The 23613-nt window shown below is 32.6% G+C and overlaps 4 protein-coding genes across 5 annotated transcripts; 1 reads left to right on the top strand and 3 right to left on the bottom strand.

Moving 5' to 3' along the window:
* The first annotated feature begins 505 nt into the window (after positions 1 to 505).
* On the top strand, positions 506 to 3156 carry LOC109153261 (pentatricopeptide repeat-containing protein At5g27460). Of its 2 annotated transcripts, none has more exons than XM_019301127.1 (5): positions 506 to 627; positions 712 to 973; positions 1173 to 2401; positions 2509 to 2592; positions 3055 to 3156. In XM_019301127.1, exons 1-4 carry the CDS (start codon positions 590 to 592, stop codon positions 2528 to 2530), a joined length of 1551 nt encoding a protein of 516 aa, XP_019156672.1. In that variant the 5' UTR covers positions 506 to 589; the 3' UTR covers positions 2531 to 2592; positions 3055 to 3156. The 2 variants fall into 2 exon arrangements, with proteins under 2 accessions (XP_019156672.1, XP_019156671.1); XM_019301126.1 differs by having other exon boundaries at positions 2506 to 2592.
* LOC109153264 (probable glutathione S-transferase) lies at positions 2908 to 4561 on the bottom strand. The gene is made up of 2 exons (XM_019301130.1): positions 3707 to 4561; positions 2908 to 3410 (listed from the first exon to the last, which is right to left on the bottom strand). Exons 1-2 carry the CDS (start codon positions 4016 to 4018, stop codon positions 3051 to 3053), a joined length of 672 nt encoding a protein of 223 aa, XP_019156675.1. The 5' UTR covers positions 4019 to 4561; the 3' UTR covers positions 2908 to 3050.
* Positions 4562 to 6272: 1711 nt separating this feature from the next.
* On the bottom strand, positions 6273 to 8514 carry LOC109152622 (putative pentatricopeptide repeat-containing protein At1g02420). The gene is made up of 3 exons (XM_019300261.1): positions 8472 to 8514; positions 8243 to 8261; positions 6273 to 8041 (listed from the first exon to the last, which is right to left on the bottom strand). The coding sequence occupies exon 3, from the start codon at positions 7989 to 7991 to the stop codon at positions 6399 to 6401; it is 1593 nt and encodes a 530-aa protein (XP_019155806.1). The 5' UTR covers positions 7992 to 8041; positions 8243 to 8261; positions 8472 to 8514; the 3' UTR covers positions 6273 to 6398.
* Positions 8515 to 17438: 8924 nt separating this feature from the next.
* Positions 17439 to 20893, bottom strand: LOC109153186 (bet1-like protein At4g14600). Its single transcript, XM_019301008.1, has 4 exons — positions 20635 to 20893; positions 20347 to 20470; positions 19003 to 19059; positions 17439 to 17838 (listed from the first exon to the last, which is right to left on the bottom strand). The coding sequence occupies exons 1-4, from the start codon at positions 20691 to 20693 to the stop codon at positions 17677 to 17679; spliced, it is 402 nt and encodes a 133-aa protein (XP_019156553.1). The 5' UTR covers positions 20694 to 20893; the 3' UTR covers positions 17439 to 17676.
* Positions 20894 to 23613: the final 2720 nt, after the last annotated feature.

Below are 23613 nucleotides of genomic sequence, written 5' to 3'. Positions count from 1 at the left end.
CTTCCACCATTTTTTTTTTTTAATTTCATACCTCTTTGTTATAGGAGCATATGTTCGTAATTTTATTACTATATGTTCATAATTGTAAGTTCATAATGTCAGAGCTCTGTGTTCATAATTCCATAACTGTACATTCATAATTGCATAATTGTACATTCATAATTGCATAATTGTACATTCATACTTCCATAACTGTACATTCATACTTCCATAACTGTACATTCATAATTCAATAACTTTAAATTCATAATTTTTGAAGCTCTATGTTCACAATTTTAGAGCTCTATATTCATAATTTTAATCGTGTTTGCATAGGCTCGTGCCTAGATTTACGTTCAATAATTTCAGGGGCTTTCACTTCGACATGTGAAAGTTGTTTAAGAAAAAATTGAGAAAAATCATTATAATCGATGACAATTTAGCGTATTAACTCTAAAAAGATTATTTAGCAAAGTGACTATAGTTTTTTTATAAAAAAAAAATTACTGAGTATAATATCCACAACCTAAAATTCCACTGCCAATTGCCAAACCAAACAGGCAAACACACCATTTTCCCTCCGTTCTCGTCTCGCAGAGAACGGTGGCTCATGGCAGCGGTTCGCCGGATCTTTCTCTCTCTAAGAAGGTATACATTTCTCTATCTATGTATACACACACGATATATTCAACTGTGCATCTAATTAGCGTTGTGTTTGGGGGAGAATTGCAGTGTCGACATTGCTTGTGTGGCTAGTTCATGGAGGCACATATCTTCAAGTTCCTTACAGATTAGGGAAACCGCGCCGTATAGAATCCGCCGCGGCGCCGGCGACGAGCTCAAGAGCTGGATTTTCAATAGCGTTTGCACACAGAGGAGTACGACTGCTGTGCTCCAGAATTGGGTGGATGATGGGCGAAGGATTTCGGTATCTGAGCTCCGGCGTATCTCCAGGCAGCTTATGAAACGCCGCCGTTTTAAACCCGCTTTTGAGGTCATTTCTTTTTTGTTTGAATCGAATTTTCGAGTGGAAGTTGATTATGTTTGTATCTGGAAAATATTTCTATGCTGATTAACACTTGAAGAATCTGATTAGGGTTGTATTAGATACTTGTATGTCCTTTCCGATTGAGTTAATTTCGAATTTAATCCTCTTGACTATCACACATATAATTAATTTCTGATATGAGCAGATACTAATGTGGATGGAAACTCAAGATAATTCTTGGATGTGTGCTGCTGACTATGCAATCAGATTGGAATTAACAATTAAAATTCATGGTTCAGAAGGTGCTGAAGAATATTTTGATAAATTGCCAGGCTCGGTTTCGAAGAAGGCTTCTTGTCTTCGTCTTCTTCGTTGTTATGCTAAAGAAAGGGACACTGGGAAGGCGGAAGCTTTGATGGCAAAGATGAATGGCATGGGGTTGGCTGTGACCACTCAGCCCTTTAATGAGATGATGAAGCTCTATATGGCTACTTCTCAGTACACTAAAGTACCATCTGTCATCCTGCAAATGAAGCACAACTGCATACCGCTAAATGTGCTCTCCTATAACCTTTGGATGACCGCATATGGAGATCTGAGTGACATTGAATCAGTGGAGGCTGTGTATAAAGAAATGATGAATGATCCACAGGTTGGCGTAGGATGGAGCAGTTTGTGCACATTAGCTAACATCTACCAAAAAGCGGGACTTATCCGCAAGGCTATTTTGGTCCTGAGAGTTGCTGAAAAGAAATTGTCTAACTGTAACCGCCTTGCTTATTTCTTTATTATTACGCTATACACTTCTTTAAACGATAAGGAAGGAGTACTTCGGCTTTGGGAAGCTTCTAAAGCTGTAAAAGGCAGAATGACTTGTGCCAATTACATGTGTATGTTGTCATCTTTGGTGAAGCTTGGTGAGATTGAGGATGCTCAGAATATTTTTGAAGAATGGGAGTCTCAATGTAGGGCATATGACGTCAGAGTCCCCAACATTCTTCTCGGTGCATACATGAGGAATGGACTAACGGGGAAAGCTGAGTTATTATATCTTCGCACATTGGAGAAAGGCGGAGTTCCAAATTATAAGACCTGGGAAATACTGATGGAAGGATGGGTTAGAAGTCAGAATATAGAGAAAGCTATTGATGCCATACAAAGAGCTCTTGCCATGTCGAAAGACTGTGATTGGAGGCCATCACCTAGTATTGTAGTGACCATTGCGAACTATCTGCAGAAGAGTGAAAATTTTGAAGAGGCTGTACAATATCTTCGAGCTCTCAGAAAATTCAATCTTGCTAGCCTTCCAGTCTACAAATCATTGCTTAGGATGCGAACATGCAGTCAAAAATCAGCTCAAAAACTTCTTGAGCTGATGCAAAAGGATGGAATCAATATGGATGATGAGACTCGTGGTCTGGTTCAGACATCAAGGTTGTAAAACATATACATCATACATACTTGAAAAAAAAAAAAAAAAACTATACTGTTTGATAACTAATTAAGGGTTCTGTTTCTGTTATGTGGACTTTAACTAGAAGCAACACCAGGGAGGGATATTGATCACATGCAAATGCGTACGTTATGGGTGGTAGCTGTACGTGAGTACTTTCTTGGTGCTAGAGGTGAGTACTGAAGTTAAAGGATTGTTGTATAACCAGCTTGGTTGGCGTGAGTGGTGGCCGTGCACTCTCGTCCCTTAAGAGAGGTCGGGAGTTCGAATCCCCTCTCATATGGAAAAACCAATCTGGCCAACACTTTGCCTCTTAATTGGGCCGGCCCGGTGCGAACCAGTCTGAGTATGGTACGGGTTTAAAGGTGCCTCCTACAGTTAGGGCTTGTTCAGGTCACCTCGTGGTCTGACCAAAACAAACAAAAAAAAAGGGTTGTTATATTCGTAATGGTGCCGATACTGCTTCCTGGCATGATAAATAAATAAGTTAGATGAATATATAGGAGCTTGTTGATTTTATTTATACCATACTGTATATGAACTGAGAAGTACACTGCATCTTTAGTTTGTAATTTACTAATTTCACAACAACTTTCTGAGTACTTAAGCCATACTAATCGAAAAAATATTTCAGTTTGATGCAGCTGCAAGCATCTTGCGGAAGCCTTTGAAATGCTCCACCAGTTTTTCTCGGGGCGGTGTGCACTCTTTCAGAACAGGGGCAGCTTCAAGGGCATTCTGGTGCCATTTGGCAAGGGAAGGCATTTCCTCATCAAGGATGAGTTTCACACCCACAATCTCCTCAATCACCTGAGCCCAGCATACAATCCAAGCTAAAGCGACATCCACAAAACCGATCTTTGCAACACCAAAGCAGCAGTTGCGGTTGAGAGCACTGTCAAGAAATTTCAGGTTGTGACAAACTTCTTTGACAAAAGCCTGCTGCTCTTCTCCTTGGCTGAAAAAAACTCCCTTCATCGCTGGGAAACACTGGAATAAGAAAAACCGCGAGTATCAGGTATGTAGAGCAAGGAATATAAACATGCAAGGCAGGCATGGCTCCTATATCTTTGGGTAGCATGTTAGGGGGAACTACTACTGACACCTTTTGTACCGGATTCAATCACGTATGCTTTTAGGGTTGCAGCAAGTGCTGTGAATTTTGGTACAATTCCAAAAGCATACATGATTGCACTCTGTGCAAAAAGCACCAATGTTGATCAACACCTTATGAACCAAACAAATCGAAATTGACTCATTTGCTCTCTATTAAATCCTCCAATTACCTTGTCATCGGCAAATTTAACCCAGAAACGAGCCATGGCTCTTTCATAGGGATCATCAGGGAGGAGGGGGGTATTCTTCCAGGTTTCCTCAATATACTCCAGTATAACCAACGATTCCACTATAACCTTTCCATCATGAACCAGAACCGGAACCTTTTTGTGAATAGGATTGTATTGCAGTAGCAATGCACTCTTGCTTGTTAGATCTTCTTCGTGGTATTCATATTTGATCCCTTTGAGTTCCAGGGCCCATCTCACCCTCAGGGCGAAAGGGCTTGCCCAGTTTCCTAGCAGCTTTACTCCTCCTGCCATGCTCGATTCTTGATTTCGAAGCAGAAAATAGATAAGTAAACTTGTGATGGAGAGTAGTTTCAAAATAACAGTCTGTCTAATTACTCAAGTTTGACTTTTCTTTAGTTTTGCTGCATTTGGGTACTCAGAAGACAGCAGTAATGACTAATGATACTCAACTGTCTTCATGTCTAGACTTTTTCTTGATGAAGTGGACAAATTTTTGAGGTCAAACTTTTCAATATAGACCCTCCAATCATAAATATCTACCATATAGACCCTATTTTCCCATTATTTGTCAATTAGCCCCCATTCACAATCTTTGCACCTTGATATCATATACTTTAGTCTTGTCACACTCTAGTCCTTAAACTTTTCCATTTGTTCGCTTTATACCCCATCCATTTATTCTTTATGTACACTCTCACCCCCTTAACTTTGATCGTTAGCCAAATTCGCACCCCTAACTCCTCCCCCCTTCTCACATAGGTCCCCCAAATTGCCCATGACTTCTAGCCATGGCAAATTATATCGTGCACCACGGTGCATAATCAATTATGCACCGCACATCAAAACGACGTCGTTTTGTTTAATAAAAAGAAACAACATCCATTTCTTGCCGTTTCACACCATTTCGCAAAAAGTAACTCTGTTATTCAGTTTCATTTTGTATATACTGCAGTTTCAGTTCAACACAACTAAAGTTTCATTTCGATATAACTACAGTTTTATTCGATATTTATAAACTCAAATATGTGAAAATGTTATTTAATTTTATTTTATACACACTATAGTTTTATTAAAACATAACTACATGATCATTTTGATATAATTACAGCTTCATTGTACAATATACACTTAAATATGAGAAATGTAATTCAGTTTCATTTTATATACATTGCAGTTTTATTTCACCACAACTATAGTATCATTTTGATATAACTGCAGTTTCATTTGATAATATAAAAATAATATGTGAGGCAGTGTTGATTTAGATATACTGCAGTGTCAGTTGGTAATTAACATACAAAAAAATGTGTGCTCCGTTAACACTAACGGCGCGCCATCGTTTTGACCTCGATGCACGTGCATCGCGGTCCACGATATAACGACCCTCTAGCCATCCTCTGGACCTAATTAATCCTTGGGCTTCTGCTCCCCAGCCCAATCGAGCTTAGACATAGAGTCCATTTCGCATCAGGTTGTAATGTTGGTTTGATATAGTTGTAAAATTAAAGAGAAATACTTAATTATATCATTATAGTGGTAAATCATATAAATAAAAATAATTATAATTTTGAATCCAAAAATATTTTGCATAATATACACTACAAGAAAACACATTAATGTCAACAAGTTTAGCTATGGATTCAATTCATAACTAAATTAATGACAAAATAGTGATGCATTTTTTAGAGAAATTGATTTTCAAAATAAATAAGACTTTTACCAGTGTTGCAAAAATCGCACCTAGGCACCGTCCGGCCGCGTCGGCCTCCTCCGCTGCCAAGCGGCTAAGCAGCCGCCCTGAACCGGCCGGATTTTTTTTTTTTTTTTTTGGTATTGAAAAGTGTAGAAACTTTGACAAGGCACAACTTTTGACTCGATTGTCCATTTTACCTTATGTTTTACTATTGAATTTTAAAATTTTTAGTTTAATTTTAAAAAAATAATAAAACAAACAAATTAATGGACAAAGCTGAAGGTCGGAGAACTTTGTCAACATGACTACTTACTGCAATCACAGAAAAAGATTGTTTTGAAATTTGAAAACTATACCAGCTCAACATTGAAAGAATATTGTTAAATACCAAGCAGTCAAGCAGAAATCTTCTTTGACAAATTTAGCCAATTCCATAATAACTTTTGTCATCCTGAAAGCAAAACTATCTTTCTGCCTCTCTCAGCTTTCACAAATCATTAAAAAAAAAATTGAATAAAAACATCAGACACCAATGTATGTGAGCCAAAACCTTTGTCCACCATGTCATTCCACAACTTAAGTGCCATCTCCATATTCTCCTATATTCTGATTTTAAAACATACAGAATTGTGTGTTTGGCAAGCACCCAGTCGCCTTCGTCCTCGTACAAACTCCAAGATTGTTTCAAATCATTGTTTTACCATCTCCTCGACTCCTTTATTAAGTGCATTCCCAATGTGCTTTGTAATGCAAATAGCAGCATTATAAGCAGCAACATCATGACAACGTATCCGTACTCCCACTGATAAGAAAGATGAAGAATGGAAAGGAAGAGAATTCGGAATCATGTTGTGATGCCAATTTGTTAATCGAAAAGTGATTATTTTCCATGAACATGGGAAACACATATTCCATATAAGGTGGGAGAGAAATTTTGATTTTCTCCTTTCATTTTGGGGTTGTGGTGAGGAAAATGCCTCAACGCATCGTATGTGATTCTAGAAACTTATCAGAAGCCGATGTTTCAAACTTGGTCTCGCTCTCAAGCCTGAGTTTAATTGCGGAACCAAAAGCAGCCATCTTGTCCGACAAGTTTTGAATCGCCTCGTGCTTATTAGCCAATTCCATAAGAACCTTCACCCTCCTAAAAGCAACAAAACTAGGTTTATGCCCCGCCTCCAACATTTGCAAGAAACACCTTTCCGCCTCTTTCAGCTTCCCCAAATCGCAAAGCAAATCGAACAAAACATCAGACACCAATGTATACGAGCCAAACCCTTTCTCCACCATATCATTCCATAACTCGAGTGCCATCTCCACATTCTCCTGCCTCCTAATCAACCTGATCAAGAACATACATGATTGCGTGTTGGGCATGCACCCGGTCCTCTTCATCCTCTCATACAAACTCCAAGCACGCTTCAAATCATTTGCCCAATGAAACGATCTCAAGAACACATTATAAGTAGTCGGATTTGGGCTCAACCCCCGCTTTACCATCTCATCCACTAGCTTAAATCCATCCTCGATCCTCTTCGCAATACAGAAATTTCTAATGGCAGCGTTATAAGCAGCAACATCAGGGTAACATCCACACTCCCTCATATCGGTCAAAAGTTTCTTGGCCTTATCGGGTTGCCCTGCTAGCCCTAGACCCCCAATCAAACTCGTATAAGTTATCACATCTGGATCAATATCCCTCTTCCTCATTTCCTTCATAACCTCGAAGGCCTTGTCAACCTCTCTCCCCTTACAATAAACATCAACCAAACAATTATACGAAACAACATCTGGCTCCACACTCAATTCCCTCATCTCTGCGAAAAACCCCTCGGCCTCCTCACACGATTTCCAACCCGACAAGAGTATGTTAAAGGTCTGCAAATTAGGCTCGAAGTCCCTCTTCAAGCTATGGTACACATTCCTAGCATCAACCATACTCTTTTCCTGACACAATGCCCTTAACAAAGCATTGAAACACTGGGTATCGAAGTGGAGAACAAGTTTCTTGAACTTCCAAAACGACTCAACTGTCTGCGTGACGGAACAGACCTTAGCCACCCTAGCTAAAACCACTTGAACAGTTCTGGGAGTAATCAAAGACTGGTCCTTTCTCCTCATTTCCGCTAAAACTTGCCATGTTTCGTCGAATTTCCGGTTTCTACCCAGAATATACAACATAGTGTCATAAGAAAGAGCAGTATGGAAAAACTCACGTCTCTTTGAAGTAAATTTGAAAAACTCCAGGACTGGCAATGGGTTCGAGTGAGAGAATCTTGCCCTTTTGAGTACTCCGTCAATCAATTCATTTGAGATAGAAATTTGAGATGATTTCAAGGACTGTTTCATGTCCTCTGGAGTTCTTGATGTAGTAACGATGCGAAAGATTACATCTACATCGTCATTTTGGAGAGATGAGGGGTGAGTATGGAGGAGACGCCAAATTGCGACAGGGCAAAAATAGCTGCTTATAATTCTCCTCGTCGTAGTTGAAGAAGAAATTGAAGTGGGTTTGAGTGAGAACATCATGTTTTTTTCAGAGATCCTAAACTGGTGAATCAAATTGGGCATTAAATCCAGTAGCACTACCACTATAGTTCAAACTAGGAGATGTCATTTTGCTGCAAAAAGTTTAACTTTAATTAAAAACATGATACTAAAGGCAGTATAGGCAACAACAATAAGGCCTATTCACAGTAACACTAATCCAGCGAGTCAACAACAACCAAATCATATTCAGTTATTCACAATCAAATCATATTCATTAACAATAATCATAAAGATTAAAGAAAATATAAATTACTACAAAATAATTATATTACCAGTACGCAGTAGAGGCGTAGCGTAGAGCAGTCAGCGGTGGTCCAGCCGTCCAGTGGAGCAGACGAGCAGCAGGCAGCCGAGAGGAGAGTCGGTGGAGTGGAGAGCAGGCGAGCAGCAGTAGCGTAGAGCAGTCGCGGTCTCGCCTCTCGGTTTTCACGGAGCAGGGCTGGAGTGGACACTCGCTGGTCGAGGTCGAGGTTCTCGCCGTCGCCCGTCGGTGAGACTCGCTGGTCGCAGCCGCAGGAGTGAAACGCGAGGGAATAGGCGGAGAAGGAGGTCACAAAAAATGTGAAATATAAAAATAACTTTAAATTTTATTTTTTTTTATTATATATGGGGGCCGGGTAACTCGTGGATTATCCGGGTTCAGCCTATTTAGCCCAATCGTTATATCCTACACCACGGCGCACATAGCACTGTGCGCCGCGCACCTCCCAAAACGACGTCGTTTAAGGGTAGTGTTAGGAGGCGCGGTAGGAAGTTGCTGAGATTATGTGTATTTGTTCACAACGTTATGTGTATTGGTTCATACAGTTATGTGTATTTTTTATACAATTATGTAAATTCTTTTTATACAACTAGTATTTGTGCCCGTGCGTTGCACGGAATGAATTTGTTATAAAATTTTAAAAATATTTATATCGATATACAATTGTATAAATTATAAAATCGAATATTATATAATATAATTGAAGAATTGAGTTGCACCGATTATGTTTTCTGATGTTATCAATGCTTGAATTCGAATAAATAATTGCCCAATTAATAGCTAACGTGTAGATATACGCATTCGGTGTTGCAACTTTAGAGATTTTATATATCAATGTTTATAATTTGTATTAATTGGGCTAATTAGCTCGTTGTCTAGCAACTCAGTTATATAAATTATTTATACAGAAGATATATTTTCTATGTAGATCAGCTATATAGCAATTTTGTCATTTTCTCTTTATAGCTAGACGACATTGCAATAGTAACGGAATTTTATCCATCATCGTCTAAAGTTAAAACTATCAGACTATCAGGATGGGTGATTCGGAAAAAAGTAACATACAATTAACCGTGATTAAAGACTGATATTTTCAGTAATAACTCAAATATTATATAGTGCAATTAAATATATGGTTTCGCCCGTGAATTTGTTGTAATATATTAAGAATATCTGGATTGATATATAATTATTTAAATTAGAACATTATAAATATTATATAGTGCAATTGAAGATATAGTTTGGATCGTTTATATGTTTTGATGTTATCGTTGCTTGAATTTAAACAAATAATTGCTCAAATTAATAGCTAATGTGTAGATATACGCATGCAGTGTTGTAACTTTGAAGCTTTTATTTATCATTGTTTAGTATTTTTATAAATTAGGCAAACGTGCTTATTCTTTAGCAACTCAGTTATAGGAATGAATTGCTATCCTAATTCATTTGTATGAAAAATATTTTTTTTTGTCTAAATTGCTTTAAAAAATTTTATTTTTTTTGTGTGTAGATATATAGCAATTTTGTCATTAAAAAAAAACATAATATCACCAATTGTATTTACACATTATTAAAACCTCATATTGTAGACGACATTGGTAGTAGCAACATAATCTTGTCCATCATCGTCTATAGCTAACATCTTCAGTCCATTAGAATGGGTGACTCGGGTGAAAATATATCATCGTAAAATATCAGTCAATTAGTAATATCATATTCATTTTCAACCAATTATTCTTTTTATTTTCCGTCAATTAATCAATTAGAATATCATATGCAATGGTATTTTTACCTAATTTCAGTTTTATTTTTAATTGGTGATGTAGAATATTATTATTGAAATATTTCCGTTCAATTTTTAATTTACCTTTACTATTGTTTAAAATATGCCTTTACTATTGATGATGTAGAATATTATTATTGAAATATTTCCGTTTCATTTTTAATTTACCTTTACTATTGTTTAAAATATGCATTTACTATTGATGATGTAGAATATTATTATTGAAATATTATCTTTTCATTTTTAATTTACTTTTACTTGATGATGTAGAATATTATTATTGAAATATTTTCGTTCTATTTTTAATTTTCGTTCTTTTGTTTTAAATTTTGAAAGATTTATTGTGATATAATTGGTTCACATATTTCAATTATTTATTTTTTCTTTAATTATTATAAACAGAAACGATATTGTACTAATTAATTTATGATATTTATCAAATTGTATTTTTTAAAAATATAAAATTTACACATATTATGAGGGGTTAAAAAAACATTTTAAAATGATTTTTTATTAGTATGAATTTTTATTTTAAAATATTTTATAGCAATCCAAACACTCCATTAGCCTCCCATAAAAAACTGATAAAAGAAAAGCCATTTCATTAAGGAAATTAAAATTAATTAAAGTAAATCAAATCATGTTATATTTATTTGTAACTGTATATTAATTTCATTTTGAAATCATTGATTCACATATATGAATTTTTTTTAATTATTATAATTTATAAACATAAATGATATTCTACTAATTAATTTATAATATTTATCAAATTGTAATTTTAAAAAATATAAGATTTACACATGTTATTGGGGGGAAGGGGACGGGGGGAAAAATATTTTAATTTTTTTTATTAGTAAGTATTCAAAAAATAATAATAATTTCCAGCAACTCAAACACTCCCTTAGTCTCTCCCAAAAAACTGATAAAGAAAAGTCATATGATTAAGGGAATTAAAACAAATTAAAGTAAATCTAATCATACTATATTTATTTGTAACTGTATATTAGTTTGATTTTGAAATCATTGGTTCATATATTTGAAATTATTTATTTTTTTCTTTAATTGTTATAAATATAAATGATATTGTACTAATTAATTTATGATATTTATGAAATTGTATTTTTTTTTAAATGTAGTGTTTTACCCGTGTGTTGCACGGAATTTTTTTTTTGTTTTTTTGTTTTTATGAATTTAAAATAAAAATAAAAATAAAAAAATGTTAAAATGTACAATATAATAATATAGTTGGACTTTTATATATTTGGTCAAGTATCTATTTTCATAACATACAAAATTTAAATTTAAATTTTGTATGGTTAATATAATCTCTAATCATGTACATATTTAGATAAATTTATAGAAAAAATTCATATAATTAAGTTGATTTATTTCAAATTGTATTTTATATATATATATATATATATATATATATATATATATATATATATATATATATATATATATATATATATATATTATTAATTCTAAAAATATGAATAATAATAACTAAGAGAATTGTACTTAGAAATCAATAAAAATTTAAATTCTAAATTTTGTATGAACAAATATAAACTCTAATCGGACGCATATCCTTATATGATTGTATAACACATTGTATATACACATAATATTTATTAATATGTATATAGGAAAATTATAATATAATTTCATTAATTTTAATTTATATTGATAGATTTATACTTAAAAAATTATTATTTAGAAATTTAAAAAGTGTATGTATGTATATTTAAAAAAAAAATTATAAATATTCATGTTTTGTTAATTTTATAATTTCATTTCTTTAATTATATTTCATATTTTATTAATTATAATTTAATGAAATTGTCACAAATATTTCTACGGAAGAAATCTTATATTTCTCAAATTTCTTAATTATATTATTTATAATTACCAAGTATTGTGGCAATTACAATATTAATTTCATTAATTATATTAATTATAACATTTTTCTCTTCTAATATTTAAATACATTACCATAGTAATTACACAAAAGAATGAAAGAAAAATTATGAGAATAATTACCTTTAATAAATTAGGAAATTATATTAAAAATAATCTATATATATTAGGGTAAGTATATTTATTTTGTGCCCAATAATATTATACATTAAGTATAAAAATATATATGTATATAAATTACCATAATAATTACCCCGAAAAAGGTGACAACACATAATTATTAGGCAATAATATTAATAATTAATTATTAAGGCAAGTATAATTGATATTGTACTAATAATATTATACATCTATACACTTTTAATTCTATATTGATAAGCATAATCTGTGTATATACTTTAAGAAAATATTCATTATTAAAAAGGGAATATAATTTAAAAAGTAAATTATTAATTATATTACCTAATATAATTGTCCTACTAATTAATTTCATGCTACTATGTATAATAATTCATATATTTATTCATTATGAGTAATATTCATTTCCCTTTTCACTCATAGAAAGAGTTAATATTCATTTCCATTTCTTTTTCCTTCATAATTTTTTCCTAATATTTCATGTGGTGGTTACTAATTTTTTCGTAGGGAAAGCGGTGTTATATTTTCAATAAATTTTTAATATTAAATCTTTTTTTTCATTTGGCCTGATTCCTGTGTCTATTAGTAACAAAATATTAATAATAGATTCTCGTGTGTAAAATTCATTTTTTTCTGTTCATATTCATTTCCTTTTTCCTTCATAAATAATTAATATAATTATAATAATATAATTACTGATTATATTTTAAGTGAAATATGGATATATTCATTTCCTTTTTCATTCATAGAAAGAGTTAATATTTGTTTCCATTTCTTTTTCCTTCATAATTTTTTCCTAATATTTCATTTGGTGGTTACTATTTTTTTTTTTTTTTGTAGGAAAAATTGTGTTATATTTTCAATAAATTTGTAATATTAAATCCTTTTTTCATTTGGCATGATTCCCATGCCTATTAGTAACATAATATTAATAATAAATTTTCATGTGTAAAATTCATTCATATTTCTGGTCATAAAAACAATCTGGTATGTTTGTAATATTCATTTTCAATCACAAAAACAATTTGATACATGTTTAATAATCATTTCCTTTTTCCTTTACCTTAATTTTCTGTGTAGCAAATTAGTTATTTACTTATTAAGCACGTTTTTTTTTTAATTCGAATCCATTTTTAATATTAATTTATTTTTTCTTTTGGTCCGATTTCTGTGCCAAAAGCTGTGTTATATTTTTAGTGAAATATAAACATATTCATTCGTTTTTCTTCATATTTCATTTCCTTTTGAATATATATATTTCTTTTTTTCTTTCCTTCATATAAAGAATTAATATTGATTTTTATTCATTTTTCTAATAATTGTCGATTAATTGGCCTGATTTCCATGTCGATTAGTAACATGATATTAATAACAGATTTCTTTGTGAAATATTCATTTCCTTTCTCGTTCATAAAAAGAATTAATATTCATTTCCACATTTCCACATAATTAAAAAGTAATATAATTATAAAAAATATAATTACTAATTATATTTCCAGTAAACTATTAATATATTCATTTCATTTTTCCTTCATAAATAATTAATATAATTATAATAATTATAATCATAATCATATAATTGCTGATTATATTTTAAGTGAAATATGAATATATTCATTTCCCTTTTTACTCATAGAAAGAATTAATATTCATTTACATTTATTTTTCCCTCATAATTTTTTCTAATATTTCACGTGGTGGTTACTAATTTTTTCATAGGGAAAGCAGTGTTATATTTTCAATAAATTTTTAATATTAAATCTTTTTTTTTTTCATTTGGCCTAATTCCCGTGTCTATTAGTATAACAGAATATTAATAATAGATTTTCGTGTCTAAATTTTATTTTTTCCTTTCATATTCATTTCCTTTTTTCTTCATAAATAATTAATATAATTATAATAATATAATATAATTACTGATTATATTTTAAGTGAAATATGGATATATTCATTTCCTTTTTTCATTCATAGAAAGAGTTAATATTTGTTTCCATTTATTTTTTCTTCATAATTTTTTCCTAATATTTCATTTGGTGGTTACTAATTTTTCGTAGGGAAAACTGTGTTATATTTCCAATAAATTTTTAATATTAAATCATTTTTTCATTTGGCATGATTCCCATGCCTATTAGTATAACAGAATATTAATAATAGATTCCCGTGTGTAAAATTCATTCTTATTTCTGGTCATAAAAACAATCTGGTACGTTTGTAATATTCATTTTCAATCATAAAAACAATCTGGTACAATGTTTAATAATCATTTTCTTTTTCCTTTACCCTAATTTTCTGTCTAGCAAATTAGTTATTTACTTATTAAACACATTTTTTTAATTCGAGACCATTTTTAATATTAATTTCGTTTTTCTTTTAGTCTGATTTCTGTGTCAATTAGTAACAGAATATTAATAACAAATTTCATTATTACAATTAATTCTTTAGTTTTTTTTTGAATTAGAATAAAGATAATTGTAATTATATTAATTAATTAATTGTATGGATATTTTTTTTGCAATGAGATACAGATCCACCAATGTACCCAGATGTGTTCTCCTGCCTCAAAGCCTAATGAATTATACACATGTTGCATCTTAAATGCACATAGATATAGACATTCAATTTTTTTTATTTTTATTTTTTGAGAATGCTAATCGATTCACTGATAGTTGAAGGTAGATAACAATACTTATAATATGAAATTAAACCTTTTGGAAGAATAATATGAAATTAAACTCAAATTCAAGTTACTTTACATCTATTAATCCCTAATTGAGATTATATAAAACGAAACATAGATTTAAATGATTTCATCTAAGAGCTTGTAAATATGGTGACTGCTTTAGTGTTTTTAGAGAGACAACGTGCGTTACCAATTCGCCAAGAAGAACCAATCTCATGCCAGCCTGGATCTCGCGGGAAGTGATTATCGGCTTCTTGTTGTAGTGGGCCAAGCGAGTCACCTCTTGGGCGAGCTTCAAGAAGATATCGTTGATGAAGCTATTCATGATGTCCAAACTGCAAAACATATTGAAGTACGTGAGAATATAGTTAGAAAAATGTAGAAAATTCATACAAAAAGAAAGCAGAAAGATGAGTCTGAGATTCTTTGATTGAAGAAGCTCTTGTATTTATAGGTAGAAAATACTAATTCAAAAGGAAAGTATAATAATTTATTTATTTAAGGGAAAGTATAATAATTTATTTATTTAAGGTAATAACATTATTATTATTATTATTTATTTAATTCCTATTTGACATTTACTTACCAAATAAGTTTTACTACAAAAGTTTTGGGGGGAAATTTTGTTTAGAGGATTTTACTTATATATATATATATATATATAGATTATGTACATCCGAATCAGAAAATTTGTGTGTATTATGTTAAGAGTTGATGTGTATTATGTTAAAAGTTTATGTTTATTATGTATTATGTTAGATTATGTGTATTATCTTTTAAAAAGAGTATGTATATTTTGTTATATAATTATGTACATTCATGTATAACATTATGTGTATTCTGGTATAACATTATGTACATTCTTGAACAGCGGATTTTTTTTTTAAGAAAAAACTACTGCCATTCACTGGGGCGGGAAATTTCAAAAAAAAAATAATAATAATTAAAACGACGTCGTTTTGCATCTGGGCGCATAGTGCAACGCGCGCCGTGGTGTAGGATATAAATTGCCTATTTAGCCCCCGTATTTAATACGGGCTAAATGAGTTGAGTCACGTATGAAATGAGTCAGAATTTCTCCGACTCAACCCGTTTAAAATACGGGTTAAATAAGTTTGACCCATCGAGTTGAACTCATATTGATAGTACTATTCTTATTCTATCAAACTTTAGACATACATTTTTGTACATACAGTCAATGATACATACTAACGGGGAAATAAGTATGATACTCCGTAATTAACTAAAACATATATCTTTGTATATACAGTCAATGATACATACTAACTATTGGGTAGGGGTTGGTTTTTTTGTGTTTTTTTTTTTTGTTTTGTGCAACTCACCATTAAGATTCCTCTAACAATTCACGTTAGAAATAATTACCATACAATTTTAGACTCGCAACAATTGATAGGAGAAAAATCCAACGACTGAAAAGATGAAATAAAATTAATGTCCACATGACTAAATTCCAGCCCGCAAATTATGCCATGGAATTGTGTTCACCGAGAATGGTGAACACAAGGCAAAACGACGTCGTTTTTAGGCCAAAAAAAAAAAAAAATAATCGCGGATGTGGAGTTAACGGCGCGCGTTTGATCAAATTATGAATTTTCTGTTATGAGATTATGAATTTTATGAAAGTTCATAATCTCATAACAGAAAATTCATAATCGCATAACAGAAAATTCATAATCTCACAACTGAAAATTCATAATCTCATAACAGAAAATTCATAATCTTATAACAGAAAATTCATAATCTCATGGTTCCAAAGTGAATGTGTAGGCATGGTTCCAAAGTGAATGTGCAGGCATGGATTCATAATTTATGAATGTCCGTGATTTCGGACGGGAATATGTAGGCATGGTTCCAAAGTGAATGTGCAGGCATGAATTCATAATTTACGAATGTAATGAAAATTCATAATCTCATAACAGAAAATTCATAATCGCATAACAGAAAATTCATAATCTCATAACTGAAAATTCATAATCTCATAACAGAAAATTCATAATCTTATAACAGAAAATTCATAATCTCATGGATCCAAAGTGAATGTGTAGGCATGGTTCCAAAGTGAATGTGCAGCCATGGATTCATAATTTATGAATGTCCGTGATTTCGGACGGGAATGTGTAAGCATGGTTCCAAAGTGATTGTACAGGCATGAATTCATAATTTATGAATGTCCGAAATCTTTGTTCACCTCAAATTAAAGTGAAACCGCAAAATGTGAAAATAAAGAAGAAAAGTCACGCAATTAATTAAAAAAAAAAAAAAAAAAAAAAAGATAACGGTGTACTAACACCGTTAGAACCGTGTTCACCATTCATGGTGAACACGGTTCCATGGCATAACGTCTGATTCCAGCCTTCGCATTGTCATCCACCAAAACCGTCTTCATACACTCCTCCATCATCAAAGTTACGCCTTCAACTTCAACAATCAACACCCAATGAATTCCACCATCCTCCCTCACCCCAAGTAAGATATCAAATATTCATGGAAAATTAGTTTATAAAAATTAAATTCGAATATTCATGGGCTTATGGCAAGTATTGCATATAATAGGAATTGATGTAATTTTGATAATATCCCCTACCTCGAGTTGAGGACGGTGGAGGAAACTGGTAAAATGCAGATAGGTTATACATATATATATATACTGCACACCCTTTCTTCTTCCACAGTTCATGTCTGAAAACTTAAAAGTTCAATTCTTTGCAATCCAAAGTTGTAAGTTCCTCACCCAATAATATGTACAGATCACAGAATTCAAATGTGTCTTAATTAAGTACATATGTTTCTGCTCAGTCAGCAACAATCTCTGGCAAAAGTGGGGCTTGAACAAAATTGTGCAAGTTGGTGTGCAGGGAGAATCCTTTAGCCTCTCCAGAGAATATGAGAGAGACTCCCACTATCGCCGTGAGAACTTGGCCAATAAGTAGATGACAAAGAAACATAGCAGCGCAAAAAGAACCACATGCATAACATGGTTTGCTCCTTCCTGGATGATACTCCTGTTCAGCCGCCTCATATTGTTCTTCACTCCAGCTTGGGCTTTGATCAATGTCATTTGCTGTGGAATGGACAAAGAACATATACAAAAAATGACTAAAAGGCCCAGAATGCATATATCATGACAAATTAAAGGATGTAGTTGGCTAACCCGCCCTCGTGTATCGTTGATTTATTGAGCATTTAATGAAGTTATTCCGTTGGTATTCAAAAAAAAAAAAAAAGGATGTAGGGTTGGCTATCTTTGCTACAAAGAACAAATCCCATGCACTTATGAGCAAAGCTGAAATAATATTTTACAGCAGGTTAATATTAGCAGGAATGCAGAGTATTAAACTAATAACCAAGGTTGCAAAACACGTTAGGTGCCCCCTAGGCGCCTAGGCACCGATTTTTAATTTGTTTTAATTTTTTTTTTTTTAAATTTTTTAAATGTAAAAAAATTAAAAATTAAAAATTATCAAAATTCACTAATAAAACACAAGGTTCTCATCGTTTTTTCTTACAAACTATTTATTTAAGTGGCTATAAAATTGTTTAAAATATTGTTAAAACCATCTAAATACATTTAAAAAAAAAAAAAAAAAAAAAAAAAAAAAAAACTAAAATTAAGAGCAAAAAGAAGCATCTTTTTGAGAAATTGGTGGGGCAAACAACCTTTGGCAGTTTGCGGTGGGTAGATCTCGAAAAAATACGCGATTTGAAAAAAAAATTTGTCCAAAACGGACAACCGAGTCAAAAGTTATGCCTTCGCAAAGTTTTTAACCCTAAACCCTAAAAAAATAAAAAAATAAAAAAAATAATCGCCGGCCGCGGAGGAGGCCGATTCCGGCCTTCCTCGCCGCGGCCGGGCGGCGCCTAGGCGCGATTTTTGCAACACTGCTAATAACTAGAATAGCTTTTGACATTTTTGTTTGGTGGTGGTGGTGTGTGTTGGGGTGGGGTTGGGTGGGGGGGTTATACACAAAAAATAATATATAGGTTTTAATTTGATATCTTACAGCATACAGTCATACACATTTCTAAAGCTTAGTCTGTCATGCGTCTGGTTTCTCCTACTTTGTGATAATGTTTTATAATGCACAAAAATATTTCAAAATGCAGACAAGTATGATGTGAAGATGGTAAACATAGATAGATTCAAAAAGATAATGCCACCAGCAATCACTATTATAAAAGCTATAATTCTCAAGGCTGAAAATATTCTGCAATGCATGACACATACCAGCTGGCTAATAAAGTCATTCTGGAATTTAGCTTCTGATTCAATCTCCTGAGCTACCTGCAATACCACACATAACTAAGAAATTGCAAAGAGGAATGGCAAAGCAAATCTAAAAGGATTAAGATAAACAGAATAATAAATTGTAGCCTTGAAACAAGAAAGTAGTTTGCCGTGCAAAACCAATTTTCATAACAGAATCAAAATAGAGACATTGAAAAATAATAATAATAAATCAACACAAAGATATTTAGAAGAGTTCTCCTATTGGCACTCACATGCACACACAAATTCTTACTACAACAGTGAAGTGGTCAATATAACAATAGCCAGTTGATTAAATTTCCATTAGAAAGAACAACAGAACTCAGAGACATCTATTCCCACTGAGCCAGCAGTATACATAGTATTAACAATGAATTTCCTGTGCATCCTACTTTAGATTGGGCAAACCCCATTGTTTCTATTTCTCCACTCAGCTCCTCTTTAGCACTAACTTGATCATGACTCCTTTAACTACCATGTCTTTCTTCACAACCAAATAAGAATAGATAAGTGTCCCTATATTTAGATTAGTTGGTTATCTACAAAGTTAGAAATATTATAAGTATTAGGAGTTCACTTGATTACATCACATTCCTAGTAATTTAGGAATTCTAGAGATGGAAGGAATTCTAGGTTCCCTATTATGTGCACCAAAACTTGGTGTAAATACCATCAACATTGAAATTTGACACACAACTCAATACATTCAATTCTGTTGAAATACATAAAATATATTTCCCTCATTCTTGGTTTATTCTCTTATTGCTTCCACATCTCTGGCAAGTAGTGGATCACCACTATTTCATCCAATTGTATATGACACAAGAAGCACCAAGCACGTAGAGACAAAAATGCTTTCTCCTCCCAATTAACTAGCCAATAAGGTGGACTGAATTTAGCCTAATGGTTATAAAACTTCTTAGCTTCAATCGACATGGCACTTCACTGTCTAAGCTAGCATGCAGCTTACAGTTAGCAACATCTAACAAGATAATGACAAGCGAATCCCTTCACCATCATTATAATCAAAGCATAAACTTCCTAATCATCTGATTTAATCTGACATCTAGCTTAATCTTAAAAACACCAATTTGAATAGAAGGATCTACTCCTGATTAAGAATTAGAAGGAACCTCCAAACCCTAATATGCCAAGTTCCAATACATTACATATCTAAGCATTTAAGTACACAGCCAAAAGTCACTTCACTTCATAAATAGTGTAATATCAAAACAAATAAAACACACAAAAGAATTATCGAAATTAATTACATAATTTAAAATGAAAAAGAAAACTAATTACACTTTTAAGCTGTTTAACTTGCTTGCGAAGACCAGTGATCTCGTCATCCAAATCTCCATGCATCGGATCAATACGCAACTGTATTTCATCCGAACCGCCTACCTGTCTCGTGCTTAATCCTTCTCTGTTCAGATTAAGCACAAATCACACAAAATTCTTAGTATTCCTTTCAAATTGCAGAGTTTCAACTCGCACTTCAAATGTCACTATCCTTTTGCAGAAGTACAATTAGATGATTAATTAAAAACATCACTCAAAAAGATCGTAAAAAAAAAAGTCTGAAATTACCTTGATCGATACGGCGCGGCACCGTAGAAATCACCACTTCTGTGAGAACTTGAAGCCATTGAAGCAATTTGCAGGAATGAAAGGGGGGAAAAATCTCTAAAATATTTGATTAATGAAAATATTGCTGAATTGAATCGATGAGGACCTAAGAGGATCAGAGAATTCTCGGACTGTTCTCTCTTAGAATTCAACAAAGAAATGAACGACGCGGAGATAATTTATTTTCTTTTTTTCATTTTCTAAAAAAATATTTTTCTGAACTGAAAATAAATTTACAGTATTTGTTATTTATACTTTATTTTTGTTCCTGACTGTGATGATTAAATATAAATTATGACGTTGTAAGAATTCTCATCCGCCGTTCATTTCAAGCATCGGGCGGTCAGAACAAGGTTGTTAGTTTGCTACATGACAGAAGGTATGTTTAGAGTAGAGTTGTGCTCGCTTGTTCAAACCAATAACTTCCTGCCACGTATGAATCCAATTTGACACGTCAGACATATTTCTTTTGAACTTTTTCTTTAAAAAAAAAATAAACTCCAAAAAAAATAAGTCGTTTCATATATATTTAAAAAAAGAGTTAATTCCAGCAATGGTCCTCCGACTATAGTGATTTTTCAAAATTAGTTCTCGACTTTTAATTTGGACATTTTAGGTCCCTTGACTTTCAATTTCTTTCCAATTGAGGTCCTCTCGTTAGAATACGGTTCATTAGACTTTAAATGAATGGGTAAACTCGTCCTTTCACCTGCCTATGTATTATTCTTCGTATTTCTCCCTTCGTATTTCGCTGTTATACCTTGTAAACATCTCAATAATAGAGGAACGCACACACGAGTAGTCAGCAAATAGGGAACGACGAGGAACATTTTAGGATTTCGACTAAGATTATTTTCATATATATCGCGTAAACAATGGAAAAATACTAAGAATAATACATAGGCAGGTGAAATGATGAGTTTACCCCTTCATTTAAAATTCAATTAACCGTATTCTGACGAAAGGACCTCAATTGGAAAGAAATTGAAAGTCAAGGGACCTAAAGTGTCCAAATTAAAAGTCAAGGACTAATTTTAGAAAATCAATATAGTCGGAGGACCATTGCTGAAATTAACTCTTTAAAAAAATATTAATAATAAGAGAAAAGGGTCAAATAGACCCCTAAACATTACCCTAAAGGTCAATTAGCGCCCTAAACTTTATAAAAGGTCAATTAAACACTCAAACATGCTAAATTTGGTCAATGAAGCCCAAAAACTGGTAAATGACCTGTTTTTACCGGTCATTTTAATTCCGGCGACGAAATCCGGCCACCGGTGACGGATTTCGGCTACCGGCGACCGGCGAATTAATTTTCCGGCCGTCCGGTCGTCTTCCACCGGAGAAGACGACCGGACGGCCGCCTTCTCCAGCCTTTTCCAATGGAGAAGACGACCAGACGGACTTCTTCTCCATTGGAGAAGACGACCAGATCTGGTCGTCTTCTCCACTGGAGAAGGCGGCAGACGGCCGCCTGCTGCCTTCTCCATTGGAGAAGGTGCCAGAAAATTAATTCGCCGGCCGCCGGAAAAATTCACCGGTGGCCGGATTTCGTCGCCGGAATTAAAATGACCGGTAAAAACAGGTCATTTACCGATTTTTGGGCTTCATTGACCAAATTTAGCATGTTTGAGTGTTTAATTGACATTTTTTAAAGTTTAGGGGGCTAATTGACCTTTAGGGTAATGTTTAGGGGTCTATTTGACCCTTTTCTCTAATAATAAAAGCAACAAACAAAAAATACTACTTTTTACATAAAATTTTTTAAATGCAAAAAAAAAAAAAAAAAAAAGTATAAGACTATCATAATAATTACTTATGTTATCTCATTTTACATGTTGGTTCCATTAACGAAACTTAATTCCAGGAGACGAAGGTCCCTTACTCTCCTTGTTCATGGAGACGAAGCCAAATGTTGTTTTTTTTTTTTTTTTTTTAAATTAATTTTAATTAATTATTTTATTTAAAATTATTTTTAAAATTAGTAACCGCTACGTCAGTATACTTTCAGGTAAACAGGTCATTTTCGATTGAATTACATTAGTTTGTATTTCTCAAGGATCCAATTACATTTTTTTCTAGTTTGATGGCTTAATTACAGTTGAGTGGCCTATTTGACTCTTATTCCTTAAAATTATACTTCAATATTACTATAATTAAACTAGTGTGTGGAAGATGAAACTAAAAAAAAAGTAGAGGTCATGCAATTGTCAAATGAAACTAGTAAAATTAAAACGATACTTTAGTGTTGCTATGATGAAACTAGTGTGCGTGAAAAATGAAACTAAAAAGTATAGCAATATTGTCAAATAAAATTGAAGTGTAATTAAAATAATCTGATGTCGTTTTGTTTTATGATACATACTGCTACATGGACCACAATGCAAATTTTATGCATTGAGTAGGTTGAGATTAAGGGTCTGCTTGGAAACTCGGAAAATGACTTCTGGAAAATGAGTCATTTTCCAGAAGTCATTTTCCTTTCCTGTGTTTGGCTGCACAATGGAAAACTGTCATTTGGTGTTTGGTTCATTTTCCAGAAAATGATGAAAAACTGTCTTTTGGTGTTTGGTTTATTTTTCAGAAAATGAACAGAATGGCATACTTAAACATTTTGATTATTATATACCGAATAATATATTTTTATTTTTGTTTGTAGAATATAACAATTTTTATTACAAATTATATGCAACATAAATTTTGATTGTATTTAATTCTAATGCCATTGCTTTCTATCTTTCTAGTACTAAAACTATTGTCACAATATTCATAATTGCCACAATTCCTGGACCTGCAGCAAGCTTATGCATTAGTTTTAGAGCTTCAGAAGTGGGAGGGTTCAGCTGCAAAGAAGTCATGGCTAGGTCAATCATCAGTTATCTATAAATATGTTGCCCATCTATTCCTTCCTTCTGGATGGTGACAGTTCTATGAAACCCT

Source organism: Ipomoea nil, unplaced genomic scaffold (genome assembly GCF_001879475.1).
Source record: "Ipomoea nil cultivar Tokyo-kokei standard unplaced genomic scaffold, Asagao_1.1 scaffold2480, whole genome shotgun sequence".
NCBI classification, from domain to species: Eukaryota; Viridiplantae; Streptophyta; class Magnoliopsida; order Solanales; family Convolvulaceae; genus Ipomoea; species Ipomoea nil.
This window is presented reverse-complemented; position numbering and strand designations above follow the sequence as displayed.

Coding starts and splice junctions, on each gene's coding strand:
- LOC109153261 (XM_019301126.1), top strand. CDS start 590: ATGGCAGCGGTTCGCCGGATCTTTCTCTCTCTAAGAAG. Junction 628..711: donor ATCTTTCTCTCTCTAAGAAG/GTATACATTTCT, acceptor GGAGAATTGCAG/TGTCGACATTGCTTGTGTGG. Junction 2,402..2,505: donor GGTCTGGTTCAGACATCAAG/GTTGTAAAACAT, acceptor GACTTTAACTAG/AAGCAACACCAGGGAGGGAT.
- LOC109153264 (XM_019301130.1), bottom strand. CDS start 4,018: ATGGCAGGAGGAGTAAAGCTGCTAGGAAACTGGGCAAGCCCTTTCGCC. Junction 3,411..3,706: donor TTAAATTTGCCGATGACAAG/GTAATTGGAGGA, acceptor TTCTTATTCCAG/TGTTTCCCAGCGATGAAGGG.
- LOC109152622 (XM_019300261.1), bottom strand. CDS start 7,991: ATGCCCAATTTGATTCACCAGTTTAGGATCTCTGAAAAAAACATGATG.
- LOC109153186 (XM_019301008.1), bottom strand. CDS start 20,693: ATGGCTTCAAGTTCTCACAGAAGTGGTGATTTCTACGGTGCCGCGCCG. Junction 20,471..20,634: donor GCCGCGCCGTATCGATCAAG/GTAATTTCAGAC, acceptor TAATCTGAACAG/AGAAGGATTAAGCACGAGAC. Junction 17,839..19,002: donor ATGACTTTATTAGCCAGCTG/GTATGTGTCATG, acceptor TCCATTCCACAG/CAAATGACATTGATCAAAGC.